Consider the following 18,114-nt stretch of genomic DNA (forward strand, 5'->3'; position numbering starts at 1 on the left):
GGAATTAACTGGTTTCATCCCCATAGTGTCCTGAAGGGCATTCCCTATAACAAGCTGATGTTATGTCGGCAGCTCAGGCTTTAATTAAAAAGGCTCTTGCTGAACTATCGGACCCCATGCTGTTCAACTGCTCTTTCACACGTGATGAAACTATTAACGCTCCGCACAAGCGTGGAAATAAATATCAATACTCTCGCTTGTGGGTTCCAATTACAAACATTTCGAACATTTAATTTTAGATTTGATTTGGCTTGAAGAGCTGCGCGTGTTTACAAGGAACTGCGTTTTTTCACTTAGCAAATGCCTTGGAAAATGATAGCATTGATTTTGCAGAGGAATTGAAAGAAATCCATCTAAACAGCTGATAATCTACTATTGGATAATCAAAGAAATACATGTGAAGTGAGCACAGCTGCAGCAGATTCAATTGACATGTGGTTCATAATTTTACCATTTTAGGAGTCTAAAAAACTGAAAGGCTCCTTTTGTTGTTTGGACTCTAAAGACACATTCATGTCATCTAAAACATCTAAAAATCACTTAGCATATTGTCCAGATTAAGACATACGTGCAGACTGCTCAGAGAAGACACTGAGACTAAAGTGTTTGTTTATTTATTTTTTCATGTTTGTGCCTCATGCCAGTGGAATCCTGTGGTTCACTCCTTGTGTTTGCTTGTGACGTGCTGTTTATTTCCTATGTGTGTGTTTGTGTGTTTGTGTGTGTGTGTGTGTGTGTGTGTGTGTGTGTGTGTGTGTGTGTGTGTGTGTGTGTGTGTGTGTGTGTGTGTGTGTGTCTCTGCATGTGATGTGGAATCCTATAGTTGACTCCTTGTGTGCAGAGCCAGAGGCCTTTGAGATGTACGTCATTGTATGTCCTGTTTCTTACGTGTCTGCATCCCCTTCGTCGCTGCCTGTGGAATCCTATAGTCCTTATGTGTAGAATCCAAGCCCTTTGTGATGTACTGTTTATTTCCTGTTTCTTGTGTGTCTGCAGCTCCCACTGTCAGTGCCCTTGTGCCTGCATGTCTGCAGACTGCATGTGTATAGAATCCTATCCCTTTGTGATGCGTTTCTATTTCCTGTTTCCCTGTGTGTCTGCAGCTCCCCCGTCGCTGCCCGTGTGCCTGTGGGAGGGTGACATGCAGGAGGGGGGCAGCGTGTCTCTGTCGTGTGCCGTGTCCGAGGGCGTGCCCACCCCGGAGATGCGCTGGGAGAAACTGGAGCCAGAGAGCATCAGCCTGCCTCTCAACATGGACAGTAAGCTGTGTGTTTGTGTGTGTGTGTGTGTGTGTGTGTGCGTGTGCGTGTGAACATGCTTTCATAAAGGTATGATTTGTAGTTGTAATTTCAAATTAGTGAAGCAAACTTAATATTCATCAAGTCCAGGTCATTTGTCCCAGGCCCAGGGAGAGGGAGGGCCCAGACGTTTTTGTGTGTTTTTTATTTCTATTTGTTTTTGGGCATTTTAGCCTTTGTTTAGATAGGGCAATCGAGGATGGAGACAGGAAATCAGTGGGAGTGGGAGACGGGGTAGGACTACGATATGACTCAGGCCGGACTTGATCCGTTGTCCCCATGGACCTGGAAGCCCAGATATGGGGGCTTAGCATGCTGCGCCACAGCACCCCCGCTTGGTAGCCTTTAATAAGGGGCCCCTGGATGTGTAGTGGCATTGCTGACAGGGATAGCTGATCCTGGAAGATAAGCAGCTACTGTAGCACGTTACTTCCAAATGCATTTCGATTTACACATCAAGTGCTTTATATAGTATGTATACATGGTGGTAGGTGGTAGTAATGGGGACCAAACTGCAAGTCTGTCATAAGAGGTTCCGGCAGGATTTCATGGGGGTGTTTGCAAGATTTGCAGTTGCATTGCTGACAGGGAGAACGGATCCTGCATTTAGGTTTACATTAAGTATATATATGCTGGTAGTGAATAAACAGCTCTTTCATAAGGGGTCCAGGATGTGGAGCTGCATGGTTCACATGGTTGATAGCTGGTCCTGGAGGCTAGTACCATACGCAGCAGCAGCAGCTAGCTCGCACATCGCATACACAGCCTCCTAATGAATGCCATTGCTTATTTATTCATCCACCAGAGCTGACTGACAGACAACTGACATTCTCCCCCCCTGCCTTTGATGTGTATGCCAAGGATGCTATAAATAAACAAACACTGGCAGCCAGTCAACCGCTGGCACTCTGGAGTGACTCCACAACACAGCACAGCAGCAGCACATCAGCACAGCTCCGAAAAACATCCTCCAGCAGCTTGGCTATTTCAGAGCTGAGCGTTCACTCTGTGAAACAAGTTGACGTGTGTGTGTGAACAGGGCCTCTGACAGCTTTTACCAGGCCCGGGACAAAGAAATTTGAAAGGGCCCCTCAACCAATACATACATGTAATGAGGATCCAATGCTGGGTCCCCTCTTTCCCTGGGCCAGGGACGACTAACCCTTTGCGTGTGTGTGTGTGTGTGTGTGTGTGTGTGTGTGTGTGTGTGTGTGTGTGTGTAGGGGAGGTGATTAGTACACATTAACATTTCATGCAGAGCTTTGCCTTTGCAAAATGTTTTATCTTTCTCTTCCCGGCACAATTAAGAGAGTCGAATGAAGCACTTGTTCAAAAATTGTTCTCTCTTCCCCTCCCTCCCTCTCCCTCTCTCTCCCACTCTCAAGGTGACATGTCCGGGTTTGTCCAAATGGCCAATATATCAGCGCAGACGTCTGGGATATATCGCTGCTCTGTGTCCAATGTCCTGGGCAGCCAGAGCTGCTATATCAACCTGTCCGTGTACAGCCGTGAGTATCCCTGGCACGTCATCCATTCTCGATGGGCACCGGCCCCGCACCCCCACCCGGCCCCACTTTAGCAGTCGCTAGACAAGTACAAATGACTCGCCTCCGTACAGAAATAAAATGCCTTTCTATAGAGATTGAATCCTTAACAATTGAACTGTGGATCACAGGGGTCTCAGTGGCCTTTCTTACCAAATAGATTTGTCCAGTCCCACCACCAGAATATTAGTGATACGTTTCCTATTTCCTATTTGTAGACAAGGAGTTATTTCCATTCCCTTTACTCCCATCCTCCCTCGTGCTTGTGGCCTTGTGACGTCACAAGATGTCACTGACGACAGAAGTTTAATTCAATATCTCACAAAAGCGTAAAGGTCAAAGGTCATTTTCTCATTTGCAATCGGGACGTTGAATGGAAAAAGTCCCACAAAAGACGAAGGTAACTTCATGGTTTTCTCCACAGAAGTGGGGCGTCAGGTAAGTGCGAGGCCACAAGCACAGGTCGAGGACGGGAGTTAGGAGAATAGAAAGAACCCGTGGTCACCGCACATGTGTGAGGGTGTTGTGAGTGAATGTGTCAGAGAAAGAATTGTAAATTTATGTATGATCATGTGTGCATGTGTGTGAGAGAGATTATCAATGTCTTACATGTTTTACTTAAACTGCACATTGGAGACTGGTCACCCGCAATTTCAAACTTCTGTGCTAACCCTGTTACATCAATTTTTGACAATAAAGAACACTTGACTTGACTTGTCTCACTCTGGTTGTCGTCTTGTATTCTGTAGCTCCTGACAATACTCCAGGCATCCTGCAGGGGGTGCTGCTGACCCTCTCCATGGCTCTGGTGCTGCTGGCTCTGGTGGTGCTGGTGCTGTGGCTGCATCGCTCCGGCCAGGAGAGGAAGGTCAAGGCCCCCAAGGAGCAGGAGGAGGACGAGTGCTACAACGAGATCAGCTACACCCCGTCGCTCATCAAGCGCTCCTTTGTCTAAACCTCCAGCTGATTGACTGAGAACCAACAGCTACGTACCCGTACAGAAATTGAAGTTCAAGCAACTGGACTTGGTTTTTGGTGATGGGATGGATGTGCAGTGGCCTGACAACTTGACCAGCTCCTATGACCCGAATGAATGAGTATCCTCACAGAACACTAATATCTTTTACTTGTACATCCAACCAGCTCGACTAACTTCTCTCTCTCTCTCCCTCATTTCACCATCTACCCTACTGGATAAAATAAGTTAATAAAAGGAAGGAAGGGACTACTGGTCTCCTCTAGTGCTTTTTCGTATAAAAAAACGCACATTACATAATTGGGGATTTCATTTAAACACAACTTAAGCACATCCATTTCCTGCCTTCCCATAGGACATTGAGGAACTGGACAGGAAGAGAGAGGGATAGAGAGAGATGGAGGAAGGGTTTCGAAATGATCCAGACCAGAATGGAATCTGGATTCTCATGAGCAGGTTGCTTGGTCCTCCATATATGGTCTGGGTGCTCTATGGTGTATCTGCAGCGTACCACTGCAATCCCCTTACTACGATTACATTTCCTCTGACTGTAGGTTACATTTGGTACATGAATGGACTGGTTTGTAGTAGGTACAGTTGAGCACATTATTATTACCCCCCCAGCCCCCCCCCCCCTCCTGAAATTATACAGCTCTTGATTTCTCAGTGAGAATGATCATTAGGAAGTTTCTGTTGTTCTAGAAACATATTCGCTCTGGAGATAATGTCCAATAAGTTGGATTTGGATTTTTCTATAGTTACAATGAGTTTAAACAAAAAAGGGCAAAAATGGCAAGGACAAAATGATTGCCCCCGTGATCATTAATAGTCAATACGTTGCCATTTATGAAAACAACAAACAGGCTGTTTGATTAAGTAGTTGTTAACTAGGTTGGCACATATCCCTACTAGGGATCTTGGCGTCTCACACAGAGATGGCCTGCCCCTTCAAACTTCCTGCCTGCCTCTAACTCTCTGAGGACTTCCACACTGTTTCATCGAAAATATCAAAGCTGCTAAATTTTGTCTCGTCTTAAGAAGTAAACGATTGCCTGCGCCATCCAAGAAAAAACGACACACTTCTTGCTTTGCTAACGATGACACAAAAAAGCTTTAATTTAAATAAGGAAACAAAAACAAAAAATAAATCACATAAAAAACTGTACATAACTTTTTGAATATTGAATTACAGTTTTAAATAAAATAATAACCCCTGTATAAGAACTAAAAGAACAGCAATAAAAATGGTGGGATGGTATACTATTTTACAATAGTTGTGCAAAAGCAGTATCAATCGATGCTTCCCCCCGAACGGCATGATTCAAACGTCCAGAGAAATGCCCATCCTCAAACAGGCCGTCTCGTGTTGAAGCAAGAAACCCAGGAGAATGCCTCTCCTAAGACTCAAAGTAGTGTCTTCCATTAAAAATAACCAGAAATCCAATAATAATAAAATAGATTTATATTTTTAAATATATATTTATATACAAAACATGCTGTACATAAATGGCAGAGATTTTTTCTTAGTCAAAATCCCTTTTTTTAATTATTGACACCCAAGGCCCATCCAGTAACTTGTGCTTTCCTTTCTCCCGGTTTATACACGGAAAAAAAAAGAAGAGAAAAACTACTCCCTGTCCGCTTTGGAAATTACACTGAAGATGAGAGAAACAAAATGGCCTTGAAAAAAAGAACAAAAAACAAACAAAAAAAGAACAAGCCTACATGGGAAGACCCACAGCCAACCTTGCAGGCTCAATGTCACTGGATGAAGATGAAAGCTGTTGCTTAAAAACCAAAGCCATCTGATGGCATGACTCTCGACTCCTTAACATGGAGAGCAGCAACGAACGACAACAGCAGTAGCAGCCACAGCAGCTTTTTAGTCTTTGGATGATGTCAGATATTAGTATTCCTGAGCCCAGCAGAGAGGCTCAGTGGCTGTGACGGCCTTTAACCTTGGTTGGGCTCTGTTGGCTGCTGGCTCTGAAATCTCTCTCACATACACAATAAGGTGTGTGTATATATCGAGCGTGTGTCAATTGTGTGTATTCTGTACACACCTGTCAGTGTGATGTCACGGCATAAAACTTATGGGATTGATTGGCTTGAAATGACCTTGCTTGTAGAGGAGTGGTGGCCGCAGTCATGCAATGCATTCTGGACCCAAAACGGCAATGTTTTTGGACTATCACTATGGGGGTGTTCCAGAAAGCAGGGCTATACTCTTAACTTGGTATGATAAGTCTATACAAGTAGTAACTCTTATAATAGAAGAGGCCTGCGGCTTTGTTTTGATTAAAGGACAAACCTGCAAGTCTCCTCTATTATAAAGTTTACCACTTTCTTGGGGTTCACTTTACCCGATTAGTAATTAACAAACACCATTTTGTGCCCAAAATACATTGCTGCAAGCCAAAGTACTCATTCAGCTAGTCTTTTTCAAGCCCACACATACACAAGAGGTGGGAGAAGCGGCTTTTGTAAACGTCTTCTTGGGCATTCTCACATTCAGCTCCACTACCATCAACACAACCTCCTAAAAACACCCTTTCGCCTCCTCAGACATGAGCACATCTGTCTGCCTTCGTCAACATTGCTTCTCCTAAGCTAGACAGACACGCAACACAAACCCCGAAAAACACACACAAACGCACACGTATCAGTCATTCGAAAACACACACACTCCAGTATCGGTCATTTGAAAACACTGTACAGTCCTAGACACAGAGAAAGCAGAGCTTGCTGCTCATCTGCAAGTCTTGTGTTTTTGGGATAATGGAACCTCATGGGATGCAGAGCCACCCCAAAGTCTTCATTCAAGTCAGCAGACTCCAGCATATTACACACACAGCAATGGGGCATATGGGAAGGGGAGAGGGGAGCAAGAGGGTGACAACAGGATGGGGTGCCATTCACAGCAACTTGCAGACTTGCTAGACTCATCCCTCGCCCTCAGTGACTCCTCTATAACTGGCAATAACCGATCACCGCGTCCACCTACTTTGAGCCTGCAGGGACCTCACCGCACGCACACACAACTGCACTCACACACGCCTAGAGTGTGTCAACACCACCACGTTCCCATTACCCACCTACTAGGGATGCACCGATACCACTTTTTTGAAAACCGATACAAGTACAAGTACATTAATGTGTGTACTTGCCGATACAGAGTACCGATACCGATACCTTTTTACCACCAAAATACAATGAAAATAAATTCATGGCCTTGTTTTTTTCCACCTGTGATATTTTTTGTCCATTTCCATGTAGATTTAAATGTTAGTAAATGTATGAGGTGGTACTTTTTCCCATGCTGATTTCGAGTCCACAGAACATGACAAGATTTTGCATTGTTTTGAGTAATAGTAGTACTCATAGCTGGTATAGGCAAGTGCTTGACTAGTACGAGTACAATATGCATGTCCACGGAATCGCCTATGACGCAGCATGCTGGGTTTCATTCTTGACCTGAGAATCACAACATCCTGGATGGTGAAGGGGAATTGTAGGTGGTAGGGATGCACCGATACCGATATCGGTGCATCCCTACCACCTACAATTCCCCTTCACCATCCAGGATGTTGTGATTCTCAGGTCAAGAATGAAAGCCAGCATGCCGTGTCATAGGCGATTCCTTGGACATGCATATTTAGCATTTAAAGTGTTCAGACACCAAAACACCAATAGTGCTCAACAGCTTGCATACAATCACATAAACCGCCAACTCACACACGCAAACACACAGCAGGGCACTTACTGACAGGCTATTGATATGCGTTCTGTATGATGTGCTGACAGAGCAAAAGAAACAGAGTGTGTGAGAGAAAGAAAGAGATGCTTGGTTCAATCAGCAATTCAATCATGTTTTTTTGGTGGTGGGCAGTGCACTGCTACCAACCAGCCAAACAAAAACAAAAATAAAATCAAAACGAACAAACAAAAAATACAACTTAAAGTGACAGGAACATTTCCAGTTGTACTGAACATCATTACCGTGAATCCCTTCCATGGGAGAAGGACCCTGCCCAGTGCACTCCCACCTGCAATAAGTGGGAGGCAGCGTTAGGTGACCGAGGACTTGGCGACAAACTTCCATGGGGTACTCCAAGAACATGGTTAAGTGACAAACGTGTCCAAGTAAACCTATAGGAGGTAAACCTGCCAATAGCCCATAGTTGCCATTCAGTAGAGGAAATGAGGACTCCAGGCTCTTCTATTAGGTGATTTACCACTACCTCAAGGTTAACTTAACCTGCTTTACTACTGAGCCAGGTGCTTGGAATCCCCCATGTCTACTTACAAAGCCTCGACATCCTTCCAGCTCGTCTCAGCGCGGCACAAGGACCAATAAGACCGAGTTTAGTTTTAGTTTCAGATCATAGACACAGAAATAAATACCATTTTGCTGTTTTTTTCATTTTCCGTTCTGTAAACCCCACCACGGCACGGCCACTAACCAACCAACCCTCACCTCGTCTCCAACTAAAACGCTGGAGTGTAAAAAAAGTTGAGACACCAGTAGTTTGGTTAGTTCTGCAAGCGAGTGAGCTTGGGAGGTGCTGGCAGGGGTGTTGTTTGGGGGTTGATAGGGGGCGCTGCAGGGGCGGTTGGGTTGTAGCAGTAGTATTGCAGTGAGAGGGACGTGCGTGGGGTCCTACCACTGCTGGGGGTTTTAAAGTCTAAAGTGGTGGCGAAAACCCCCCCCAAAAAAAAACATAAAAAAGGAGGCTTTACAGAGGTTGGGCAGGTAAAGGAACCGGTTATCTGTTTCCCCCCCCCACTCATCCATGATGGACTGTCCTGTCCTGTCCTCCCATTCGCATCCATGAAAGTCCCTAAAAAATCAACAAAAGACCACCAAAAAAACATCCAGTGACGAGGGGAAAAGTTCCAATGACATATTAAGGCCCAGCTGATCAAAGCTCTTCTCTTTTTTCCTTCATCTCTGGCCCCTCACCTGCCTCTGTGTGTGTGTGTGTGTGTGTGTGTGTGTGTGTGTGTGTGTGTGTGTGTGTGTGTGTGTGTGTGTGTGTGTGTGTGTGTGTGTGTGTGTGTGTGTGTGTGTGTGGACCTAGGTGCCAGTGCCCAAAAAGGCTGTAAACTTGTAAACTAGAGAGGTGATACCACCTCAGCGGTGAGAAGGCTGTGTTTGTGGCTATCTACACAGGGAGCATGGTGTGTGTGTGTGTGTGTGTGTGTGTGTGTGTGTGTGTGTGTGTGTGTGTGTGTGTGTGTGTGTGTGTGTGTGTGTGTGTGTGTGTGTGTGTGTGTGTGTGTGTGTGTGTGGTTGCATTTAGTCCCTGAACTTTAATGAACCGGCCTCTCCTCCTGCTGACTGATAATGATGCAGTGTGGCTCGGTAACAGTGAGTGGGTGGCTGTGCAAATGTCCAAGTTCATGTGGAAATGGCTCTGAGGGGGAGAGGCAGGGGTTGGGGGTTGGGGTAGTGTGAGAGGAAGGTCAGTGAGGGGCTCAGAGATGCTGGATGAAACGCAGATGGAGAGAGATGCACAAGGCCTTCGACACATTCTGTTATTTAAACCTCAAAATCATATCATGTGAAAAAAAGAGAACCAGCTTGCACATCTTCATTTCCGACACCTCCACCCAAAAAGCAGGCAGACAAGCAGCCTGCAGGTCACCATTCCATCCTCCATCCTCCATCCAGCGATTCTCAACTTTTTTTTAACAGATGCCCCCTTTACCTGCCAAAGTCCCCCCTTAGCACTAACAAATAAAATAGACTACTGCCACCCCCGAGATGTCTCCTTCTCAACGCCCCCCACCAAGGGCTCCCTAATGCATTAACCAAATAGCGTGCAGTAACCTGCAGTAAAGCTTAGGCGCACAGGGCAGGTAGTGAAGGAGGCAGAGAGAGAGAGAGAGATGGAGAGAGAGAGGTGTTCAGAGGGGAGATGCAGAGTTGAGGGGGTGAGAAGGGGTCGGTCGGCACAGGGTGTGTGTTTGTGTTGCACAGTTCCCTTTTTCATTTCGATTCAGGTTCATTTTTGCATTGGAACAACCAGGGATTTTTTTTTTTTAATAAGCAAGCGCCATTACCAATAGCGGATATCAGAATTGTTTTTGGTGAAGCCTTTTCAAGTCTGCCCCGCAAAAAAAAACAACAACAAAAAAAGATCAAAGTCAACAAAACGAAACTGCGCTGGCGTGGCGCGTTGCGAGGTGCCTGTAGAACCAGACTGCATGTCACTAGTAGGCCTCGATAAGACCACTTTCTCCTTCTCCTCCTGCTCCACCAGTGGACAGTCAGTGATCCACCAGGGCTGGTGGTCAGCACGAGTCCTGTTAGCCCTGAACAGGTTAGGCTAGACTAGGCTAGGCTAGGCTAGGCTAAGCTAGGCCTGTTAGCCTAGGCCAGGCCCTCTCACGTTAAGCTAACCCAGGGCAGCCGAGGAGGAGGGTTTCCCTTGCCGCTTCCTTGCTCCCAGTCCCACTAGACTCGAGTAAAGCTCCGTACATCCAGCAGGCAGATCCAGTATTGCAAAGGCAAAAACAAACAATAAACCAGCAAAACAAAATAATCAGAAACCCAACAGTACAAGGTAAGCGCGCAAGGCTGGGCTGAGCTGAGCTGGGATGGGGATAAAGGGAACAGGATCCACCCTGTTACCCTCACCCTTCTCCCCAATGGAGCTAGACGGAGTGTAGGGGATAGGACCACCCGGTTACCTCCCTCCAGCACCCCCTCCCCCCTGGTGCTCAGCGCAGGTGCTCCAGTAAAGGCAGCTCAGTGGACTCGTCGTGGGAGGCGGGTGCGTCGCAGGTGAGGGGCGTGGTTTCAGAGGGGGGCGGCCCTGCCCCCGACGGCTCCATGGTGGGGCTGGAGTCCAGCGGTGGGCCCAGGGCAGCAGGCTGGAGGGCGGAGGAAAAACAAGAGACAAGAGGGAAAGAACGGAAAAAAAGGAGAGAAAAACAATAAATCAATGAGATTGTTACTTGAAATCAGCATGTAGACTGCAGTATTTCCTGTTGGAATGCTTGAATGTAATGAACAAACCGAGGCATCCTAAAATGTATTTACTTAACAAATTCAATAAATTAATTAACTATTTACAGGTCATATGGCTACACAAACACAATAATGGCCTTATAATGAAAACAATATGTAATACCAAGAAAGAGACCATTTCAACAATAAATAGCAAAACTAAATTCCACCGCACGGCATACAGCAATTTCATGCATTACTGCACCTGCTTCACGGTAGCTACACTTGTGCAAAGGGAGGTTAAAAGGTGGGGACAAACGGATCAGTTATCCCTGGCTTAGGGATGTGTGTGTGAGTCCGTGTGCGTGCGTGCGTGCGTCAGTGGCCCTGTCTGTGCACGCGCTCACCTGTGTCTTGACGCTCTGCAGCGGCAGCCCCGCGTCCCCAGCCTCCATGGCGGCCGGCCCGTTGAAGCCCTTCTTCCCCGACAGGCTCCACTTGCCATAGTGCCCCTCGTAGGGCAGCCCGCTGCCCTGCCCCAGCCCCCCGAGGCCCAGCCCCAGCCGTCCTCCGGCGCGCAGGCCCAGGTTGTCCTGCAGGCTGCCCGGGCAGAAGCGCTCGGGCGGGGGCAGGGGCACGGAGCCGCTGAAGGACAGCTGGGAGCTGGACAGGTGCTGGCCCAGCAGGCCCTGGATGGAGGAGGTGCGGTGCAGCGAGGAGACCAGGCCGGCGTCCATGCGGCCCTCCGATTGGCTGAGCAGAGCCAGGGGGAGGGGCTGGTGGTGATGGTGATGGTGGTGGTGGTGGTGGTGGGACTGCTGGTGGTGGGGCCATGCGCATGGGCCCACTGGATTGTCCGTACCTGGTCAGCGATGCAGAGATCCAATTAAACATGGGCGCTAATAGGCACTGCAGCAGCATAATGCAGAGCCGGCACAGCCATTGCACCCAGCACAACTATGGCCACATAAATTAACTACATTTACCCATGGGCCTCTGCCTGGTGGGGAGGTGTGTGTGTGTGTGTGTGTGTGTAGATGTGTGTATTACCCATGGGCGTCTGCGTGGTGGGGAGGTGTGTGTGTGTGTGTGTGTGTGTGTGTGTGTGTGTGTGTGTGTGTAGATGTGTGTATTACCCATGGGCGTCTGCGTGGTGGTAAGGTGTGTGAGGTGTGTGTGTGTATATAGATGTGTGTATTACCCATGGGCGTCTGCGTGGTGGTAAGGTGTGTGTGTGTGTGTGTGTGTATATATAGATGTGTGTATTACCCATGGGCGTCTGCGTGGTGGGGAGGTGTGGCTGGGGGGCGCTGGTGACGGTGCTGCTGCTGGTGGGGGGGTGGGCTGCTGGGTTGTTATTGGTGATGGACGAGGAGCCGCCACCGCAGTCAGAGTCCTCGATGTTGCCACCGCTGTTGCAGCCCGCGCCACAACCCTTCTGGAGCCTACACACACGCACACGCACACACACACACAGACAGACAGACAGACAGACAGACAGACACACACACACACACACAGGCACGCACACGAACACGCACGCACGCACGCACGCACGCACGCACAGGACAGAGGAATGTGAATGAGATATGGCCATTAGACAAAGAGTTATAACAGGCCTACTAATCTGTGATGGTACGAGTTTGTGCCTCTCACAGTCAGTCCTTGAGTTGAACCAATAATTTCTTTCAGTCAGTCAGGGTGTGAGTGTGTGAGTGTGTGTGCGTCCCTCACCTGTCCCAGCTGGATATGAACCAGGTGTAGATGTTGTGCGGGCTGACGGGCCCGCCCCAGACGGAGCGCAGCTGCGCGTGGGCGCCGGCGTAGGAGGTGGTGAGGGGCGAGACGTAGATGGGGTAGCCGATGGGCTGGTCGCACGAGGAGTTGATCATGTTGCGCAGCGCCTGCTTGGCGTTCTGGATGCTGCCGCGCTCCGGGTTGCGGTTACGCAGGAAGACCAGCTCCTGCTGCTGCCCCGCCCACAGGCCGCGCACGCACTCCCTGTTCACCTGTAGATGGGGGGCGCAAGAGAGCACAAAGTCAGTGACCAGGCCTCGGCTAAAACGCTGAGGCACTGTACTGTTATGCTGGGGTCCCGGGTTTATAATAAATATCTTTATATTCTCTATTTATTCCATGTTCTATGTACTTGCCTGCTGAGGCCGTGTCAACAGATCAGATCGCACATGCACTCTCTGTTCGCAATGGAGCATAGCAAGCAAACTCAGAGCATGGCCTTGGCAATGCTCAAAAGGCTAGGGCACTGACTGTCACACCGGGTACCCAGCTAACGTCGTTTCCTGATCTCTCTCTCTCTCCCACTCATTTCCTGTCACACACTTCAACTGTCCTCTCTGTATAAGGCAAAAAAGCCCTAAAAACATCTAAAAAGACCATTCTCCATTTAATGCACATTGTACATGTTCTCCAGCTGCTGCCCCTCATAGACCAAAAACGCCCTCCCTGTTCACCTGCAGGGGGAGCAATAGAGCAGGAAGTCATCATAATCCGTGTTTATTACATATTCTATGTCAGAGGTCCCCAAACTTTTTTCTCTCATCAACCATGTGGGCTTTTATAACCATAATTTCTAGCACAAAATAGTTCATCATTACAAGTGATTTGCAAAAGAAGTGAGTACTTCACATGTTTTTCAATTTGAAATACCACAGGTATTCATTTCAATTTCTAATAACCATGTAAAAATACCAAGGAAAGGTTAGAAAAAATATGGTGATTGACAGTTTATGAGTGATACAATAGAAATGGTAGGCCTGTTTATATTACAGTGAGATGAGAAACTATCAAGACAAGATAGGATTGCCTCTTTGGGGCAGTTGAAATGGTGAGGTGCAGAGAGGTGGAGGGCCGGTCAAAGGGGCGTGGCGGGCCGCATCCGCCCCCCGGGCCTTAGTTTGGGGACCCCTGTTCTATGTCTTTGCCTGAGGCGTCCACAGACCATGCACACACTCCCTGAACACCTGTGCAATACCCATGCAGAAATATTGAATAGTAAAAAAAACATTTTGCTTTTATCGTCAATCTTTTGTGCATTCGTTCATTTTTAATTCTTGAAAAATATTTATTTTTCTCTAAGCATGCATGTTCAACTGCAATGCAATAGAGTAAAAAGTCATCAGAACGACCAGTGCAAAACAGAAAGGTCATCTGAAACGCCAATGTGTCTTTGTTTTCTTTGTGTTCTTTGTTTCTTTTCGCACTCCCTGTTCACCTGCAGAAAGATCTATACAAGTAGAGCGCCACTGAGGATAGCCCCTTCTCCATATTTAATTAAAACTAAAACCATAATTTTGTGTTTTCACCCAAAATGTACAAAACCTTCCTGTGTTTTTCACTTATTCACTAGTTCTTCTATTGTCATCCTTCATTTTTCACTTACTCACTAGTTCTTCTATTGTCATCCTTCATACTGTATCTTACAATGTAGGGAATAGATCGTACTCAGTATCTTCTTTTTTCCCAATGTATTCATTCATCACAGGGTCAGAAAGACTCGGCAATGACGAATAAAGAGAAAAAAAGGAAGAAAATGTGTGTGATTTATTCCCTAAATTGTCTAGCTACTTCAGACACGCACCAACAAAAAGGGAGACCGCCGTGTGTGGAAAATAACTTCCTTCATATCTTAGTCTGTGAGCCCACATGGGCTACCATGTCATTAACATTAAAATCCCAGTCAATACGCGTCCTCTGTTTCTGTTATGCTAATTATTAAGCTATGCCAGCATCATTGGATGTCTAATGTCCACCCTTTTCTTCTGTTATAACAAGTATTACAATATAAAGTTTGTGTGGCATGTGATGGACCTCTTGAATTTAAATATTGGAATGATTCAGTTCCTTATTCTTGACTTTCATAATGCACCTAACCATCCTGAATTCTGCTATGAAGAACCCAGAATCTAAATGAAACACAGCCCACTAACTAGGTTGTGTGAGCCAATCTTTGTAAATGTGATTATTGGCCAATTAACCTTAAAAATAAATGGATGTCAAGCGAGTGACATTGCATCAGAACCAGACTGAAAAGAAAAGGGATTTCATAAAGGACATTCATTTACAATGATGAATGAAAGGGCAACCAATTTTCCTGTCGGCCTCGACAGACCTAATTTATTACTCGTCACATTTAGTACCTTCCTTCAGTTGTGATGACAATCCAGCCCACTTCAGTGGCTTGTGTGAACGCCTACTCTGACAAGGGCCAGTAGACTGGAACTGATGGTATAATGAATGAACGTCTGCACGCTGAGGACTTCAGTGGATAAAAGGTTCAAGCAACCACCAAAGTGATGTCTTGAGCCCCATTGGCTTCATTCAGACTTTCAGTGTGTGAATTATACAAAGAGCAACAACGACGTGTCCATCATCCTGGTTTACCTTGCCACTCTACAGCTGGCAGGAAGTGAGGACTGTATACCTTGGTCACTTTGAAGATGTGGAAAATGATCTTGAAGATGTGTAAGATGATCTTGTATATGTGTATGTGTGTATATTGTGTGGACTGTAATTCATGTTTATCAAAATGTTAAGGCGTCTTTTTATCAACTATGGCATATCTACCACCTCTGCCTACCCTGCTGAGGCACAGCAGACAGGAAAAGTTCAAAAGAAGTGTACAGTACCTGACCCTGAAGCTAAGGAAGCGCTGGCTAAGCATAATGATCTTGTACTATCGTGTGCGGACTACAAATCATATTTAAAAACCCTGCTACCCTACAACTGACAGGAAGTGATGTAATGACGACAGGAAGTGACTGTACAGTACCTTGATGACCCTGAAGCTGAGGAAGCGCTTGTTGAGCATGATGATCTTGTACTCGTCGCTGCCGTCGTCCATGACGTGGCGCAGGGCGAGCAGGGAGGGCATGTTGGCCAGGATGGCGCTGCGCCACACCGGGTCGCCCTCGTGCGAGATCAGCATCTTCTCCTCATTGGCCGTGATGGCGTCGTACAGCACCACCGGGTCCTCGTACTCGTCCGGCGACGTGAAGTGGTCCTGTCCAATCACACAGAGTTGATCAGTCATTCATTTGAAGTTAAACAAAACAAAAATATGCCACATCCATCTCAAAAATGGGTGCAGGACTAGCAAAGTCGCATGAAAACTGAAAACAATGTCCGTTATTTTGAGATATGGGAGCATGATGTCGCAGACTTTATTTTTAGTCATTCAGTTGATCATCATGCCATTATTTCAGTACCAAGGGCTGAGAGATGTTGCCTTTTACTGATTCCAATTCTGACTCCACCTCTCCATACCAATTCAGTAATTTTCCTTAATTTCAATTCCAAAAAATGATGAAGACTCAATCAAAACTGGTTTTGTACCCATTTCAACCCAAAAAAATATTCTTGGTGTAGGTTTCTCTTGGGGTACAAGCAGCAAGACCCACCTGGTGGAGTTTCAGAGACATCCTAACTCCCGGAGCGACTACCCTGTTGAGGAGATCCATGTCCGCAAACACCCACTCGTCTCTGGGGGAGGTGATGCGGAAGTCCCCCTTGAAGAGTGCATGGAGGCCATAGAGAAACGGCTCCAGGCTGCAACAGTACAGATAATGAGGTTTGAAGAAAAAAAGATACAGAGCAGAAAATGTAATACCAGACGATGTGTCAGGAGGACCCATGGGCTTTACGGACAGAGTACGTAGAGCATTTATGAATCCTTGAGCACACAAACATGAATCATCTACATGAAATTTATTTTGACCACACAAGCTGCTGAGCTGCCTGTTGCCAAATTTTATCTTTTCATGAATATTTACTGAGTATATAATATTGACTAGTATAACCAAAATAGATTGATTTTTGCAGCTAAAAATGTTCTCGAAATTCAAAATGGCAGACCATGGAGAAGATCACCCTTTTCATGTATGAAAAGTGCAATTTTCCCAGTCATAATGAATACTTAGAGTCTGATGGTGCTCATGAATTCATGAAAAAGGTAACATTTGTGAATGGGCAGCATAAATTCTGGAAACAAACTATAAAAACAGGAAGACACTCCAGCGTGTTGTGAACACAGCGAAGAAGATCATTGGAGTACCACTCCCCTCCCTGCAGGACATTTACACCGCACGCCTCACCCGAAAAGCACTGATGATCATCAAAGACACAAGCCACCCTGCACACAAACTGTTCAGCCTCCTGCCCTCTGGAAAGAGGTACAGGCGCCTCCGTTCCCGTACCACCAGGCTTGCAAGCAGCACGATGCAACAAGCAATCAAGATACTGAACACTCAACCCACTCTCCCTTCACTGTCAGCCTCTAGCCAGCCAGGCCACTGACAACGCCCCCCCCCCCCCTCATCCCCACCACCATATCTGCGACTGAACATTCCACCTGCACTACTACATCTGTGACTGAACTTTCAACCTGCACTAACTCAAAACATACACATGCACACACACACACACACACACACACACACACACACACACACACACACACACACACACACACACACACACACACACACACACACACACACACACACACACACACACACACACACACACACAAGCACACACACAAGCACACTGCACTTTCTGCACTAAACCCAAACATACACACACTGACACACAACTCATACTCACACACAAACACACACATACACAGGTACACACACACAGACGCACACCGCACTTTCTACCTGCACTAAACACACACACACACACACACACACACACACACACACACACACACACACACACACACACACACACACACACAAAACACATACAAACACACACACACACACACATACTGCTGCTGCTGCTGGTGTATTTAATAAAAACCTTTTTTAATTATTTATTTCTTCAAATGCTACTATTACTATGTCAGAACGCTATAAAGGACTTTTAGAAAAAGAACAACAAAATACCTCCTCTTAATGTATGTTCTCTACAAGTCTTCTGTTGTCCAGTCTTGCACTTTAAATGTCTGTATGAGCAATGTCTACGTCCATACTGTCTATGTCCATGTATGAGTACTGTCTATGTCTATACTGTCTATGTCCTTACCTAGATTAGTCTATGTCTGCATGGGAGAGCAAGAAACGCAATTTCAAATTCTTTGTATGACCAGTGCATGTAAAGAAATTGACAATAAACTTGACTTGACTTGACTTGAAAATATTACACAGTGCGCCTTTAAAAGTAAGCCGGTCATGCAGCTTGTACCAGAATAAAAATATTGCTCTTCCGTTAAAAGATAAGTGGACTGACTGAAACCAATGGGCAATGTACCAGTGTGGGTAAGAAGAGTCTTCCTCATGTTGTCTGTTGTTGTCTGTATCTGTGCTACAGGATGCGTGT

General features: G+C 46.4%; 2 protein-coding genes across 2 annotated transcripts in view; one reads left to right on the top strand and one right to left on the bottom strand.

Annotated features, from left to right (window-relative positions):
• Positions 1–4,346, top strand: part of zgc:165604 (uncharacterized protein LOC792578 homolog) — a 9,636-nt gene extending 5,290 nt beyond the window's left edge. Inside the window, exons 4-6 of the mRNA XM_063202606.1 lie at positions 1,104–1,259; positions 2,684–2,806; positions 3,592–4,346. Coding sequence (XP_063058676.1) covers positions 1,104–1,259; positions 2,684–2,806; positions 3,592–3,797 — 485 coding nt within the window. The 3' untranslated portion in view covers positions 3,798–4,346. The remainder of the gene's footprint in view (positions 1–1,103; positions 1,260–2,683; positions 2,807–3,591) is intronic.
• A 3,320-nt stretch (positions 4,347–7,666) lies between these two features.
• LOC134453001 (pecanex-like protein 3) overlaps positions 7,667–18,114 on the bottom strand; it is a 41,807-nt gene continuing 31,359 nt past the window's right edge. Inside the window, exons 31-36 of the mRNA XM_063203735.1 lie at positions 16,191–16,338; positions 15,563–15,793; positions 12,508–12,782; positions 12,043–12,218; positions 11,181–11,635; positions 7,667–10,697 (exon numbers count right to left, since the gene is read on the bottom strand). Of these exons, the coding sequence (XP_063059805.1) occupies positions 10,545–10,697; positions 11,181–11,635; positions 12,043–12,218; positions 12,508–12,782; positions 15,563–15,793; positions 16,191–16,338 (1,438 nt within the window). The 3' untranslated portion in view covers positions 7,667–10,544. The remainder of the gene's footprint in view (positions 10,698–11,180; positions 11,636–12,042; positions 12,219–12,507; positions 12,783–15,562; positions 15,794–16,190; positions 16,339–18,114) is intronic.

This window comes from Engraulis encrasicolus, chromosome 7 (assembly GCF_034702125.1).
Source record: "Engraulis encrasicolus isolate BLACKSEA-1 chromosome 7, IST_EnEncr_1.0, whole genome shotgun sequence".
Lineage (NCBI taxonomy): Eukaryota > Metazoa > Chordata > Actinopteri > Clupeiformes > Engraulidae > Engraulis > Engraulis encrasicolus.